Below are 17906 nucleotides of genomic sequence, written 5' to 3' on the forward strand. Positions count from 1 at the left end.
TACATTAGGTTATATTAACCACAAACTCTTAAATAAACTTCATAATATACGTGACTTAGGTATCACAAATTACACAAAGAACTATTGTTTTAATTTATTCACCTTGTTAAATTATTTATCATACATTAATTGTTGTGGTTTTAGATTGTTTTGATTCTGACATCAACAGTTATTCGTTTATTGTATACTAAATGATTAAAATTATATCAAAGTAAAAATTATATATTTTAAACAATGTATATTCCAAATATTAGTGTTATATATTGACATATTGTATTATTATATAATTATGGGACTTGAACAAGAGAGACAATGGTTATTATAAAAATTAATTTAAAAATTAAAAATTATAAACATCAACATAACACAAAATTGTTTGTTGAAAACTAAGTTTGTGTGAGATTTAGAATAAGGTACTATCTTATTACTTAATTATTACGACGACGTTGAGACTTTTAAAATATACAACTACGATTTTTTTATACGTTTATATAAAACAGTTATTGAATATTAACTCGCATATTTATAACACATCAAAGACTGATGAACAATTTGAGATAGATTATAGGTAAACTACTATAATCTTATTAGGTTGAGATGTTTTCATTTCTTGTGTTATTTATGCTAACTAGTTCAGTGATGTGATTTCAGATTTTTAAATATTTGTTCCTGTCTTGGTTATTACCTTGGCACCGTCAAATATATTAATTTGAACTGGTGAGGTAGTGATTGAGTAGTAAATAGCGACCAGTGGTGCAACAAATATTTATTTATTTATTTTTGGGGGTGCTTCAAAAAAAAAAAAATTACTCATGCCTGAAATTTTAATAAAAATTAGACTACTTCATAGTAGGAAGGATTTATAAAAAATTCTTTAACATTGAGAGATTGTGTCTCTTCTAGCGTTTGACAGAATAATTGTAACTAAGAAAAAACATTTAATTAAAAATAATATACTATGACCTAACTTTTATTTTGAGGAGATGCAGTTGGATCAGTTAATTCCAAAATCAAAATAAATAATTATAAGAGACAATGAGTTTAATTTAATATTATAATAACTTTTTTTTAATTTATGATTTCTAAAGGTTTTTATTCTTGTATCACATTACATTTTTTTTTTTTGGAACATATTTTTTAAATTAACATTTTTTTATTCATTTACATCTTATATTAAATATTAAAATATTTGAATGCAATAAAACTACAAACTTAAATCATAAAATTGTTTTAACTACATATATGTATATAATACTATAGTACTAAAATATCCGATTATTAGTGTTGTTTTCTATAATGAAACATAGTTTTTAAAATCAATATTGTTTACGTTTAAATAAAAATTGTACATAAACATAACTTTATACCAAAATAAAACATTTATATTAAACCAGGAATTATTTAAGCTACATCATAAAAACTATATCTAGATAATAAAGATACCTACGTATCGTATGCGAAAGGCGTAGTTTATACAAGCTGGTATCAGCTGTCGTATGTGTTTTCAGTTACGTTTTGAGTGTAGTCACAGAATGACGTTTGATGATGATGAGTGATGATGAATATTTAGTCTGATGTTTTTAATGTTTTGATAAAAGTGATTTAAAATGAAATATAAACTTATTTAAAAACTTAATTTTAAATTTATTAAATTATATTTAATAAATACTGTTGTGTTAAATGTTTAAAAAAAATATAAACAGTTCTATGGATACTACCACCACCACCACTACTACTACTACTGCTACAACTCTGAAGTCAAAAAGATTTCCGACCATGTTTAAGAAAATAATGCTTTCAAGTTAGTTGAATAATTTTAAAAAGTACTAACTATTTTTGATATTTATATAAAATAAAAATAAATTGTTTATAATATATATAAATATACAAAAATAATTTTAGATACTTTTGCTTAATATTTAATGTGTTCATAAAGATTAAATCGAAATGTCATAAGTAATCGTTATTCGTTTGTTAAATTGAAAACATTATTATGTACTTAGTTGCTTTGCGCAAAATATAAGGTAATTATTTATATTATGTTCTTTAAACTGGTTGAACATGTTGAGTAAATGATTAACAATATTATTGAACTATTTATGACACTACAATTTTTAAGACTATAGGAAAAAAACACAATTTAATTTTAACAAACTATGATATCTATAGATATAATTAAATTATCATTATAATACCCCTTCTCTAATTAATAAATAAATAATAATTAATAATTGGATTTAATAATCTAATAAAACTTATAGATGCTAATAATTTTTTTAAATTAATAACCATTTATTTCAAAAAGTTTTTACAAAGTGTGCCTACACACAGGTTCAGTAATAAAATGTAGTCTTAAAACTGTAACTTCGTTTTTAGTAATTAAAAAAAAAGAGTACAATTATAAATAATTTATGAGAATAACATCAAACTAATATATAAATGAGATACCTTATAATTTATATGCATAATAAACACGCACAACCCATAGTATCTTTAAATTTTGTATAATATCTAACTTTTCAATATATAAAATTAGAAAAATAAAAAAATGTATGGGCAATTTTGGAATTATAAACATAACTATATAGTTAAAATATATAGGTACATTATTTAATGTACCTTTATTTTAAATATTTTTTTATAAGTTTAAAATGTTCGTACTTAACTAATTATGAAAAAAGTTTAGATAGTTGGCTAATACATTGATTTTTTGATACAATATCAACAAACTAGAATGTTATCCATGGTAACGGGTTATTTGTGTAGAAATTGGGTACAAATTTATTCTTTAAAATTAAAAAATACATATCGTTTTTAGGTAGAACTTAAAAACTGTACACAACTGAAAAGAAAAATCCTCTTTTCCGCAATAATATGAGATTTATTACGTCCTAAATTTATGAAATTTATTTTCTAAAGAAAACAAAAAATGCATTATAAAAAATTAACCAATCATTATGAAATGTGTACTGTACAATGTTAATAATAGGTTTTATAATAAAGCATAAAATAAAAAAAACAAATTCAAGTTATCAAATTATGAATGAAGACTTAACGTAGTTGTAGTTTGTTGTAAAATAAATCCATACTAATAAGAAACTTCTTACTTGTAATTTGACTTTACCAATTTAAATTTTGTGAAATCTATACACATTCTATATTTATAGGTTAGAATCAAACCATTAGATGTTAAATTGTTGAAATATAAATCTAACAAGTAATGATGTTTTATAAAATTAAAAAATGGTGCGCATTTGTATAGGATTAAAGACCATTTCAAAAGATGCAACTTCGGCTGTCAAATCGTCTGTTCAAAAGAAGACATCGGCTAAAAAAAAGTCGAAAGCGGCAATAGAAGCTGAACAGGAAGTTGTGGGTATGTCAAGGCGGCCAGACACAGCCACATTGGGCAAACCACTGTTGGACAAGCAGGCGGAGAACAGAACGGAAGTACGGCCATCAACTACAAAACGTCCGGTTTGTCAACAATTTAATAGCAGAACATACCGGGTGAAAACCAAGGACCGAAAAAGCGTGCTAAGCTTACCAGAAGTAACTAAACAAACATCGAAAAATCGTAAAAGTCATTTACCAATTAAAGTGAAACCGATGGCTCCCACTCCACCAATTCGGCAACGTATCCAAAAGATGTCTCCATCAAACGAACAGGATAATATTAAAGAGAATATTAATAGCGAAAAAAAAGAAGAAAAACCAGAAGAATATATACCAGAAAAATGGGTTCCAACCGCTATTGGATCGGCGAGAAAGAAAAGGCTTGTTTTGTGCTATTTGTGCGGTAAAGAATTCGGTACTGCTTCGTTGCCATTTCATGAACCACAGTGTCTCAAGGTACGCTATAATAATTATTAACTAAGGCAACGCCTAGGGATTATAGGTAAAGAGCTTACATATACTCGTATATTAGCATTTTATTAAAAATATATAAAATAATTTGTATTAAACACTACTAACACTATATAGATGTCGCCTTTAAATGCTTAACTATTTTTTTTTTAAATTAATGTACTTAAATTCAAATACTAATCAATTTAAATATTATACTGATAGATATAGGGCAAAGAAAATATAGTTAAAACATTATTTTATGGTACAGAAAAATTTAAAAACAAAAAGGTTGACAGAAAAAAATAGCATGTTACAAAAAAAAAACAAAACAAAATTAATATATTCGATTTATCATTTACTTTTTTTTTTATTGGGTACACTATAATTATTTATTGTCCTTGAACTTGAAATAAATATCATGTCCCTTATCATTATATTTTGCTTGATATTTTTTTTCATTTTTATTTTGCATACCAAAATAATTTTTAACAAACATTGATAAATTACACTTCGTGACGATAGTTATATAGAGACAACCCCAATATGATAAATAATAATGGGTATATTCCGTTGTTAGATATATATACAAGATATGGCATTATAATATACTACATTGTTTCTATTCTGATATGTATATTGACATATTGTATATATACTATTATTATTATTATAACGAACAATATTAAACTAATTTTTTAAATAATGAATATGTAGTATTCTTTATGATTTCCATAAAAAAATTAATAACTATATTTGATCATTATAAAACTGTAATACGAACTTTCTTTGAAATTAGGTTGATTTAAATATTAATGCATGTTTTTTATGACGCATTAAATAAAAGAAAAAAAAAGTTGGTCGAAATATAACTGAAAACTATACCGGATACCTCGAATGTAGGTATGTCCAGCTGAATATAGGTTAAACGTGGGAAGTGAACCTACAATATTTAATAAAAAACATTAATTTGTTCTGTTTTTCTTCGTTTTAAACATATATATATATATATAAGAAAGTTGAATCCTTTCTTGATTATAAGTTTATTTTTTTCAACCTCAACTGTATTTCAATTTTTAGTATAGTTTATATTGAACTCTGTTTACACAGTCAAAAAAACACAATGCATCCAATGTGAGAGCAAAAATAATAATGGGTGTGCACCTAAATAGGTAGTTGCTTGTTCAGGAAGTCCGTAATATGTCTATAATATGGTTTTTGAAACGCTGCTCCCATTGTTTAAAAGAGGATGTTATACAAAACGAGTAATTTTTGCAATAACCTACCGCTATCAATAAAACTAATACCGAACTCAATTAATTGGGCTTAATAACACTTATACTTACGTAATTTAAAATAAATATAAAAAGTTTTTCAAACAGTTACTCAATTTTTTAAAAATTATTTAATAACTGTATAAATGTTGTATCTAACAATTTATTATTTAAAAAATTAAATAAGTATAATATATAGATTATTAGATTAATAAAATAAGTTATAGTTAATGAAAACAAAATTTGATTAAGCTTATAAAAAATTTTTTATTAAAATAAATTATATATATTTTCAAGTGATAATATTTTATAATAACAATGATTATTTTTTAAATTTATTATGATAATTGTATTGATTGAAAACGGTAGGTAAGTAATGTATAAATTTCAAAATTCTCTCATAACAACTTTTTTCATTATTATAACAGCATTATACTGATGACTGAAATCTATGATACACTTACAAGAATATATGACTTTTTAACTAGTTTGCAAGATAATACTTATTTATAATTACATTCTCAATATCTATCTACAAAGAATAAATCTTATTATACGCTAAATTTTTATTGTAAATAAATAAGGTATGCTAAATTGATAATTTAAATTGCTTAAATTTTATTAATTATTATTTATTTATTTTCCAAACTAAAAAATTAAAAATAAATAAAATACAATCAAATATTAAGTACCTATTGCTTTGATTAAAATTTAATTAATTTATAGTAATCCCTAAATAATTTTTTATAAAAATAACTTATATAAAATAAAGTAAAATCTTACATTTTATTTGTAATTTAAAAAAAAATAATTTTATCAACTAAATTTGGAGTGATATAAATACAGATCACATATGCTTTTTACTATATATTGTTCATTGGTAAGTCTGTCGAGGACATATTTAGGAATAGGAATAAATATACACATATTTCTGTGAGGGCCGAGCATAATAAAACCAGAATGGTTTTTAAATGAAAATCAGTCACTATGGAATATAGACCTTGAAAATTAGAAATCTCAAAATAGTCAAAACAAGTAACAATCAATATTGACCACGACAATACCTATTTACAATGTAACTATATACTTATTTTAAATTAATTATTATAAGCTTCGTCAAGTTATATTATCATAACTCTCAATGACCCCTAAACCTATTAATAAACTACCCATCACTATGCCCTTATATAATATATGGGTACATTATTTAACGTCAATATAATGTAATTTAATTAATAAAAATGTTTTCATAATAATTTATAAAATTGATGAAATTTTAAGACATGCATATAAATTTAAAATTAAAAGTTAGTCATGTTACATTAACAATGTGTTGGAGATTTAAAATGATTAATCGTATCATATAGAAAATGATTTTAAGTAAAATTTTGTTGAAATCACGTTTACTGGTTTATTAGTAATTCCCTAAATAATTAGAGTTAAGATAAATATTGAACACAATTGAAAATTATGTTTTGAAATAATCATCTAAAGTCTATAGAACTTATATTGTGACATCCGCGCGCAGAAATCCAATCTTTAATGATGCTATACTCACTGCCACTTTTGGAATTTTGAACTTTTCTACCCTAAGACGTATTGAGAGAAAGCCAAAAAACAATAATAAAAATATAAATGTAATAAATAACTATACAATTTTAAATTTCTAAATTATGTTGTGTTATTTTTATACGCTACACGTATTATTATTTTAGGGTACTTTATGTACCTTATGTGGCTATTCTTTAAACGTTTAAAATAACTCACGTTTAATTTAATACCTACTATTGATTTTAAATTGACATTGAAACTATAAAACATAATATGTAGCAATATAAAATAGAAACTGCTATTATTAATGTAAAGATAAAGGCTCTTAAATTTGATAATGTCTATGTGAATTTTTTTAACAGAAATGGACCCTAGAAAATTCTCGATTACCTGAACATTTACAAAGAACTATGCCAAAGAAACCGGAAAATCAAATTATTTCTGTTGATGATTGGAATCAGTTAGCATGGGAAGCCACTCAGGTATAATATATTATGGAAAAATTAAATTTCCAGCCAAATCATATATATTAACTTAAAAAGTCAATACATGAGTTGAAGTTCGATGAACTGAAAACCAACTGTGCAACGAATGCGAGTGGGCAGAAGTTATGACTCATATGATGCAGTTAATTCGTTTATGGTATAATCAACTATTATAACTGGTTATACGCTTTATTTGTACGCCCAAACATTGGTGTACATACGAAGGTGTATATTGGTATTCCTTCTTAAATATATATAGTCAAATAATGACAATTTTTAATTCAAACGGTAAGAAAATGATAAGGCTTTTCTACAAAGATAAATTGCAGATGACATTTCATATTATCTGTTGTATAAAATTACTAGCTAATTATAAAAATGTACTATTAATGCATGTAACAATTGCAGTCAAATTTGGTGCCATGCGATTTTTGTCAAAGGAAGTTCCTAGCAAACAGACTCGAAGCCCACGCAAGAGTTTGTATTGAATCCAAAAAAAAAACAGTGCCGGTAAGTGGATAATTGTTTGATTAAATTTATTTAAAATGTTACCGGGTAGTGGATACACTATTAATTTTATAACTACTATATATATTTATAATCTGCCGATTGATAAGTGATAAGTACTTTTAATTTACATGTTACGAATGTTACGATAAATATAAGCAATATTTATTTTAGATATTCAGTTAATGTATTTTGTTTGTTGGATACCAATTTACCATGCAAATAAGCTGTATTCAATTATAGGTACTGGGAAGTTGTATAATATTCTGTAGCTGTATTTTGTATTTTGAGTTTAACTGTATGTATTAATATAAATAAATAAATAAACAAATGTTTGGGCATTGAAAAATGTCGATTTATATCTGCTAGAATTAGAAACTGCTTATTCGATTGTACTATAAAAATTTGTTATTTTTCGTCTGACATTAATTATACAATAAATTACCATATTAAAATACTTGAGGAGACCAAAAAATATATTGCATATTATTTTCCTTAATCTCTGTCTAGGTCAATTACGTCATTTCATAAAATGTATGCAGATTTAATGCACATATAATATATGGCGTATATTTTATTTAGGACATAGGTAGGTACATACATATAAATATTATACTTATTGTAAGTAATAAATAAAATATGTTAAATTGTTAATAATAATTCAGCAACTGATTTTATACAAAGTTTATACAACGTAAAAAATGATAAAATATATAATAATATATTATATACCCAAGGTGTTTCTTTAAAGGTAAACACTAATTTTCACAAAAATATTAACGCTATTGCATGTAAATATTATTTTTACATAATTTGAACATACTGTGAATTAAGGATAAGGAATATCTAGCAAAATGTTAGTGCACTACTATGATAATCTAAACATAATTAATAAGTTCCTGAATGGCAGTAAAATAGTCATCGAAAAAAGTTTGGGTAAATAATTATTTATTTTTTAATAGATTTTTTTTATTATTTATTTACATAAAAAAATCACTGTTAAAAATAATTACGTCATACGAAATGTTTATTATCATTTTTAATCGAAATGCACTGACAAAAATGACAACTATTTAAAACATAGGTATATCTATAATTCAAAATTCAAAATCTTTATATTTATTAACCTACATCGGATATATTATACATAAACTGTCTAAGTACAACTCAACAAACCAAATAATTAAAATATAATCAATAGGTATTATAGTATTTGATTAGAAAAGTCGGCAGTTTTCAAAGTCCAAACAAATAGTTGTGACATATAATAAGTAGGTATTGTGATATTGCCGATATTGATACTTACAAGATTATTTGTTAATTACGTCAGGTAAGTCATTTAATTAGTATGTATATTTATACTAATTAGAATGTTACCAGACTTTATTACCGTACTTTTTATGATTCAGAAATTTTACCTAGGTCTTTATTTTAATATAGTCTCTCTAGATTCTTGTACTTCTAAGTTATAAAAAATAATTACGAGTTTAATATTATTTTATTATATGTTGCGATTCTCAGGAAAATATTTGGTAAAATATGAAAAATCAAAAATGATTTTATACGTACCTTACGCGTGTACATAATTTGTATAGGTTATACCTACGTATTTATATTATTTGTATACTATACACTTCAGTTATGTACATATTTTCATAAAAGGTACGATGTGCACTAATTTCGAAATAAAATATTTCCAGCAATGAAATCTTACTTAGGTATCAAAATATTGGTGCTATGTAAACATGCACATGATATTCATGTACAAGAAAAGAAAAGCCCAGTAGATTTTTGAATTTTTGTCTCTGCTCAGAATCTAATTTAAAAATTCATAACCAATAGGTGACCAGGTCGGTAATAACAAATTACGTAATTAGCACGTAGTAATATATTTTAAAATATCATATTTGAAAATAATACGTAAAACGTACGATTTTATAATTAACTGAGTAGTGAACGTTTAAATTTACATCCGCGAAACATTTTGAACTAGACAGTTAAATATACAAAATACACAAAATATAAACTGTACACAGTAAAACATGGCCATACTAGAAATTTAAATTTTAAATTTTAAGTTATGAAAAACGAACAATAGTTTTCATAATTGTATCGTTCACAATTATATTATTTGGCATGCTAATATTAAATGTGTATTTTCTTATTAAGAGTGTCAAACTCAAGTATACAAAAAATAATGTATTGTAACTAATAAATTATATTCAAATAACGTATTTCCGTTATCATTAATCATATAAAACGTTGCACATATTTTATTATAGGTACCTATACCATCTATAAACATTTGAGGCATCTTCGTGACGTCGTAGCTAGGTTTAGGTGTAGGTATAGGTACCTATAGTAGACACATACCTATAAACACGTTATATGAGTATAATACTATATAATACATCGAATTCATTTATCGATTGAATGCCATTATGTAAACGATGAGGGTATCAAAAGAAGAAGAACAAATACAAACATATTAGTATAGGAGGTACGCGTAATAACTAATATTATATATTAAGTGCGCTAAAATCGTCAACGCTGCGAGGTGTGTGTGGTACAACGACCGTATTACCAGGCGAAAAGTAATTCTTTTATCATTTTCATGAATTATTCATTAACTGTAAGTCTGTAACATAATTGTAAAAAAAAATATGTATTTTTCAACGTTAAAGTTTCTAAGTTGTGAAGAATATGAATTTTAAAACACATTAGTTATTGTACAAAAAAGTAACCAATTTAAAAAAAAAAAATAGTAAAAATTATAGTTTATTTTAAATAAATTATTTTTTTAAATAATGAGTAGTTCATGACGATAAAAATCGAGCTAAAAATATTATCCTGCATAATAAATAAAAATAAATATTACATTGTGCAAGGTGCACCGTTTCGTGGTTTCGTCTAGTCACGTTATTTGTTTATACGCGTAATACTAATAATAAAATATTCCGTTTTTGTCAGGCGCCGAAGTTACCCGTTAAAGCGGCCGTAATCATGGACAGACCAAAAAAGAAACCGGCGCCGTGTTACGTGTGCGGTCGCCTGTTCGGGACCGCGTCCATAGGGATCCACGAACCACAGTGTCTGATCAAGTGGACCCGAGAAAACGATAGCTTAGCACCGCATCTCCGACGACCTGTGCCCACTAAACCGGAGGTGATCATCGATGAAGGTAATGTGATATCACTATTGTGTTTGGCATGCATAATGTACCATAATACCTATGTAATAATTGTGTGTGTGTCAACGATACTATATTCAGTAGTTCAGTACCTACCCATATAATTCTATAACTTTACCTATAAGCCTGTGTAGTAGTACATATTATTATATACATAAGCGCAACTAGGGGGGTCTTCGGTGGGCTTAGCCCACCCAGTTTTATATGTTATCAATACTAGTGATGTAGGGGCAAAACCCCCACGGGTTGCTGATATCAATTTAGCCTACCCAGAAATAGAGCTCAAGTTGCGCCTATGATTATATACGTACCATCTATAATATTATGATTCAATCATATAACTTTTATGACTCTTAAAAAACACTGTTAAATGTAAATATTATTTTAGTAAGGTAATTTAAATATAATGTTTTTTACAAAAAATACCTAATTTTTTTAACTGCTTTTCTTTGAAAATGCCTCATCTCATTTAAATGTTAAGGGTGATTTTTATTTTATATTCTAGAGCAGAATTTCTCAAAACACGTTCAAAATACATTATAAAGGAACATTTTCATACATATTTATTATTCATTAATTGTTAATATTAAATTTACTTATCTATATTATTCTCTTTATATAAAAACGCACCTCGTTATTAATTTAGTATGCTTATTTAAAATACTATTATTAGGCTTTAGCCCGTTTAAATAAATGATCATGAATCATTATTTAAGTTTAGTCAAGAGTAACAACTGCAACATACTACATACCGTTATACCTCGGGTACCTGCCTAATATTTCCTGAGCAGGTTCCCACGCTAATCCAATTTTTTAAATTCAATAAATAACTATTATACACATATAAGTCTATAGGTAGCAGTGGCGAACGCAGGGGGGGGGGTGTCAGGGAGATATGACACCTCCCTTAAAAAAATCCTGCGTACAAAATCATTTTTTTTAATGAAAATTTGAAAGTAAATAAAAAAAAAATTTTCTGTTTAAAATTAAAAAAAATTAACCAAATTCAACCAATCTAAAGCTTTAGGTATTATCATTTATCGTGTAACGTGTATGTGTAGCCATTGTAGGTGTACCTATCGTCTTATAATATTATTTGTATTAAACAAATATAGCTCTTATTTATAATATTTTAAGCAATTTAAATCATGTAGAATATTTTTTTTTAAAAAAAATATTTTCGACAAATTGACTTATCGTAGGTAATCTTTATATGGATTTATTTTATAAATAATGTTTTTGCATACGCCCAAAATAAGAATGTAATAACTACTTACCTAATAAGTAACTAATACAATTGTACCAAAGTATGAAACACCAGGCTTCGCAAAATACTATAAAAAACTATAAAATTTAAAAAATGGGTATTCATTTTGTTTCTAAGTCATCGAGTCTGACTCCAAATTAATATTGTTAACGGTACCAACCTATATTGTAATGGTTTTTTGCGTGTCATGTGAGCAGATAGCATGACGACTCTCCATTCAGCATTTCGAACGAACGACTCGTTTAGTTAACGGCTTCAAATGTAATTTAGATAATTTAGGTAACCCGTATTATATTAGTGCGTTACATAGTTAATACTCAAATTGTAAATAGTGTAATAATGATTAAATCATTTACCTATAGTTTATAGTTTTGTTTCACGAAATAAATCTAAAGGAATTTCTAAGCCAAAAAATGCGTAGCTAGTAGCTACACTAACCTAGGTATACTATCTATCAATTACGTTTCGTGTATTAAGAGTAATACCTCGGTATATTGAAAATAAAGCTCAAAGATAAATGATAATGTATAATAATAATAATAATAATAATAATAATAATAATAATAATAAAGGTCTAAATCTACCCATATTTTTTGCGTAGGTAGGTATTAACCAAGGTGGGCGTAAGCCGTAAAATTAAAATCTCTACAAATAGGTTTAAGCACAGACTAAGATATACCTTAGTGGATCTAAGCAATCCGTATAATAATACAATGTTCAAGATAATGTTTCAGTACCTCTCTACCCAATAATTCAATGGATGTAATTTGGATAATATGGTAAATGTCTGTATAAATCATAATTAGCATGAAAATAAATTTGTGCATAAGAACGTATCTACCATATTATACTGATATTACTATTTACTGATCAGTAATCCTACCGCATTACTAGGTACACCAATACAAAAAGTGCGCAGCCTATACTGTAATCACGAATCGTATTATTATATTGTTAACCAATATTGAAAAATAATAATTACATCGTTGCGGTACGTTTTTCAGTGACGGGCAAGGTGGACCAGCGGGCTACCAGAGAAGAACACTGGAAATCGTACTTGTCGCAGCTTGTGCCGTGCGACCGGTGCAAACGGACATTCGACCCTGACCGGTTGGAAGTGCATCAAAGAAGTTGTAAAGGAGTGACGAATAAATGAAAACAATATCATTAACGGTTGTCGTAATTTTTGTCAAAACCCCGTTTTATTTAATAAACTAAGGTATACCCATTATATATACCTACTAATAAAATCAGTGAATAAGCATAGCCAGTAGGTAGCCCTTGTAAAAATCAGACGATTAACTCACGATTACCACCTTCTCCACGGCGCTGACAGATGATAGATACATGGTACCTATCATTACAATGATCGATTTTTTCTTCGTATAAAATATAAATGACTTCTGAACTTTACTATTTGTTTTTTTTTTTTGTTAACAACAAATTTAATTTATAGATTTAAATATTATATAGCTATATAATATAGGTACTATGTATACTAATACCTATATAGGGCTCAGAAGTTGATGCATGATGTATTTTTTTGGGACTTTTTAGACGATTCTCTCCTGGCCACAAATTTGTTTCATTAGCATGTGAATCTGAACAATTAATTTTTATTTTGTATTTTTTTGCATTTTTTGGTGTTTATTTACTTTTTAAGTCATTTATTGACATTATTAGGTAATTTTCCCACATTTTTACTGATTTCACATTAATTCACTTCTTATAGTTTCTTATTGACCGTTATTCGGATAACTTACTTAAAATTTTAAAATTACCACGGACTAAGATTAGTACTTATCCGATTATATCTCACTGATTACAGTTGTTGTTGTCTTGTTGTAGTGAATATTATTGTAAGTACCTAAATTTTATTAATTTTTCGTAATATTTTCGAAATGTCGAATATTAAAAGTTAAAACGTCAGGTAGTGCTTGTCTACGTCTACTATGTTTATATTTTTTTATTTAATTTTTAAGGAAATTTTTTGTCATTTTTATGTGATATTTTCAGTAATTTGTAAACTTTGATAAATGTTTATAGAATTGTATAGTAAAATAGTGTAATTTTTTAAAAAATATATTTTTATTAATTTAAAACAAATATTTGAAAAAAAATTTTAGATCATATTTTAAAGACATTTTTAATGTTTTTAAGGTCATCAACTTCCGAACCGCCCTACTAATATACAATATACGATCTATACGTCTGGTCTAACTACTAGATGAGTAAGAAAGCTTGTAACATCTTGATGTTGGAAGCATTTAACGATAAAATACGAATTGGGAAATTGTATGATAAAATAATTCGACAAGTCATTATAAGGATGCATTATTTCTTTTATAATTAAAAATAAAAATAATACGGTCAATGGGGGGGAGGGTTGAACCCAACGACCCTTCTCAGTGAGCACGCCCCTGACTGTTGACATGTTTTAATATTACATTAATATAAACGATAAATTAATTAATACTAATTGATTTCACTTCAAATTTAAAATTTTATCCAGAACACCGACAAATAAGCTATTTATAAAATTCTGTGCGAGTGAAATGTTTTATTGTTATATTTGTATACTATGTATAGTATTAGTAATACTTACAATAATTTGTGATTTAAATGTGTGTACATAGTTAAGTGGATAATTTACGTAGGTACTTGAGCATTTTACCATAATTATTAGTAACCTCTATTTTTTTTTTTTTTTTTTTTTTAATCTAATATTTATGATAATAAACTAGCTGTTTACCTACATGTATGAGTCTTTTTAATAATAAAATTGCATACGTTTTTAAATTAAGGATTATATAAGATTACTGTCAATCGACACCAATGGAAATTCAAAGTTTCTATGTTCTAAACAATACAAATCTGGATAAAATACTTTAAATATATCATTGATATTGTAAGTTAGGTATTTATTTATTTACAAAAAGTGCCAAGCACAACATATACGAGAATATATTATAAACTTTAAGGCAGATAGCAATACATAAGGAAATGTACCTAACCTATTCATTGCAAGATTTAAATTAAGTAATTAAGTGATTTTATGTGTAGTTTCGTGATATGAGGTGACGGGACTACAGGGCTGAAAGGGATGCGAGGGAAGAGGGAACCTAGTTTACTTGCAATAAATCAGTGGATATTTTTTTATCATCATCTACGAATTCATAGATACTTAAACCAAAGTTTTATTGATTAAAAAACAAATTAATATACTCCAATCTTAAATGAATAGTTTTTAAATTCTTTGGATAACAGTTGTAATTTATAAGACATTACTGCTATCAAAGTTTATATTTAAAACAAGTATTGTTAGTATTGTAAATATACGAGTTTTAACTAATTTACACGTAAAATTTTTTCCGCACAAGTTCTAGACTACCAGTAACGTTGCTTAATATCAGTGGGTTTGAATCAATGGTTAGATATTTCAATCCCTAAGACAAGTTCAAGTAGAACAATTACGACATAAAAAAACGTGGTTCGAGTATATTATAATGTAACCCCAAGTTAATCTACTTTATCTTCTTTGCAGCGTTCCGTAAAACTAAATAGTGCAAGTAGTTTTCTTGCAGAAAAATTTGTTAGCAGTAAAGATTGAAAACACCATAACAGTGTTCATTAACTTAATATAAGAACACTATATACAGCAGAACCTCGATTAATCACTAGACAAAATGCCCGTTGTAGTCAAATCTTACCCCCTCCCCCACTATAATTATTGAAAAATAATAATGTGCAGGCATGTTTAAAAAATCTTTGTTGCTCGCTAAACCGTATTTGCAATTATCTATCAAAGCTCTGGTACCGACACTGACGGTTAATAAAGATTCTACTGTAGTTACTTCGCAATAGGCGAATTGATTCCCGAGACATTTCTCACGTATTAGTTGATTCCCGGGTCATTAAGAGGTACGTACGAGTTGATTCCCAGGTCATTATATATTTTATTCAATATTTAGTAATATATTCAGCGTATAAGCTTAACCCAAGAAACACCACGAGGAGGTTAGCCGACAAGTTTCTCAAAAATGTTTTTTTTTTAGTTTTTTCATATTTAAAAAAAAATTTTAAACGTTTAGTAGTAATTAGGTAAAAAATTATTATTAAAAACATTTAGTAGTAACTAGGTAAAAAAATTAAATGATTTGGTAAAAATTTGTAACACATTGTTTTTATAAATTGGTATCTGGTAATGAGATTACCAGTATACCGTGACATCTCCTCTTAAAAATATTTTTTTTTTAGATTTCTTAGTTCCATTACTCCTGCATTTAATATACATTTCTGATTGTACATCTAACAGCTCATTTATAAATACAAAAATATTTGGGTGTCCACTATAGAAATAACTGTTAAGCTTAGAATGAAAACTCTCACATTTATTGGTAGTTTTATTTAAAGTAGTTGAGAATTGAGTCCATATACTTGGTGGAAAACTAGCTTCTGGAGAAATATAATTATTAAATACGTAGTCCATAAACTCTTCAGTTCTTTCGTCACCTGTTGGTCGAATTGCCATCGTCTGTAACACAATCGATAACTTCTATTGGCCTTAAAAACGGTAGGCCAAAAAATTACCGGTCTAGTTTTCCGAACTAGTGTCTTTGTAAACTGTCGAGAAACCTAGATTCTGAATTTTCCGCCACCAACTTTGGGCTAGATGAAATCTGCACCCTCGTATTGTGATGTTGGCCACACGCTCTTTACTACCATATGAATTGCAATTTCAAAATCTATAAATACTTGAACAGGTGCGAGTGTCATACCGTGCAAACTAGTGATCAACCAAAATGTGAACGCTAGCTCGTAAGTGATCTTTTGTTTGTCGGGTAGCAAGAAAAATACAAGTAGTATATATACGTCATCTTTAAATCCATGAATGGTAAAAAGTTGAGTAAAGTACTTAGGGAAGACATTGAAGTTCCATCCATATAAATGTCTGACGTCACATAAAAACCTATGATAGAACTCACGCTATTATTAATAAATATAAATTGTTCATTGTCATTAGTTGTGTAGTTCATAAATTTTAAAGTTGCGTGCGTTCCCATGGCGCTATTTGGCAGTGAAGGAAGAATAGTAGAACGAGCTCGATGTATATTATGCCGTATTAGAGATAAATCATTAGTACTTACATCTGTGCTTCAACTCTGCAAATTAATTTTGAAGGCTTCGCAAAAACATCAACAGCTTTCTTTTTAAGGAAATGCTCAGCACTTACTAATATTTTCGTCAATTTAGTCATGCCTATGATTTGTGTTGCTTTCTATAATCTTATTATTATCAATTTTTATATTATAACACTTACAGCTACTCTTGCTACAAGTCCAGCGTTGAATGTCGTTTGCTAGTATTTTATGGAAACAAAATGTATATCCATTTATTGGTATTAATGGTTTAGACCTTTCACTCAATATAAATTCCATATTTATTCAAAAATGTACACTTCGAAAAATACACGACACAATTTATATTAAACTAATAATGGTTGCAACAATACTAGAACACTCCTAATATTCTAGATTACGTTCAACTATAAAAACTGCTATCTAACATTAATTATGATAAACATATACATAGGTAATAATAATGACGATTATATTATATTGATACAGCGTTCGTACCAACACGCATTTGCGTGCAATGATTTTTTTTTTAATTCGCGCGTGGTCTCGGTGGACATAAGAGCGAGTTGTGTGCAACGGTCTAACTCTTTACTTGTGCAATCTATTGATAACTGATATAAAATAGGAAAACTCTACGCAGCCAGTTAC

General features: G+C 26.9%; 1 protein-coding gene across 1 annotated transcript; it reads left to right on the forward strand.

The window, feature by feature from the left end:
* Positions 1-1506: 1506 nt before the first annotated feature.
* On the forward strand, positions 1507-14804 carry LOC113551959 (zinc finger protein 474-like). Its single transcript, XM_026954566.1, has 6 exons — positions 1507-1801; positions 3263-3852; positions 7034-7153; positions 7565-7666; positions 10634-10844; positions 13125-14804. The coding sequence occupies exons 1-6, from the start codon at positions 1681-1683 to the stop codon at positions 13274-13276; spliced, it is 1296 nt and encodes a 431-aa protein (XP_026810367.1). The 5' UTR covers positions 1507-1680; the 3' UTR covers positions 13277-14804.
* The last annotated feature ends 3102 nt before the right edge of the window (positions 14805-17906 follow it).

This window comes from Rhopalosiphum maidis, chromosome 2, assembly GCF_003676215.2.
Source record: "Rhopalosiphum maidis isolate BTI-1 chromosome 2, ASM367621v3, whole genome shotgun sequence".
NCBI lineage: Eukaryota > Metazoa > Arthropoda > Insecta > Hemiptera > Aphididae > Rhopalosiphum > Rhopalosiphum maidis.

Coding starts and splice junctions, on each gene's coding strand:
- LOC113551959 (XM_026954566.1), top strand. CDS start 1,681: ATGTTTAAAAAAAATATAAACAGTTCTATGGATACTACCACCACCACC. Junction 1,802..3,262: donor TAAGAAAATAATGCTTTCAA/GTTAGTTGAATA, acceptor GCATTTGTATAG/GATTAAAGACCATTTCAAAA. Junction 7,667..10,633: donor CCAAAAAAAAAACAGTGCCG/GTAAGTGGATAA, acceptor CGTTTTTGTCAG/GCGCCGAAGTTACCCGTTAA.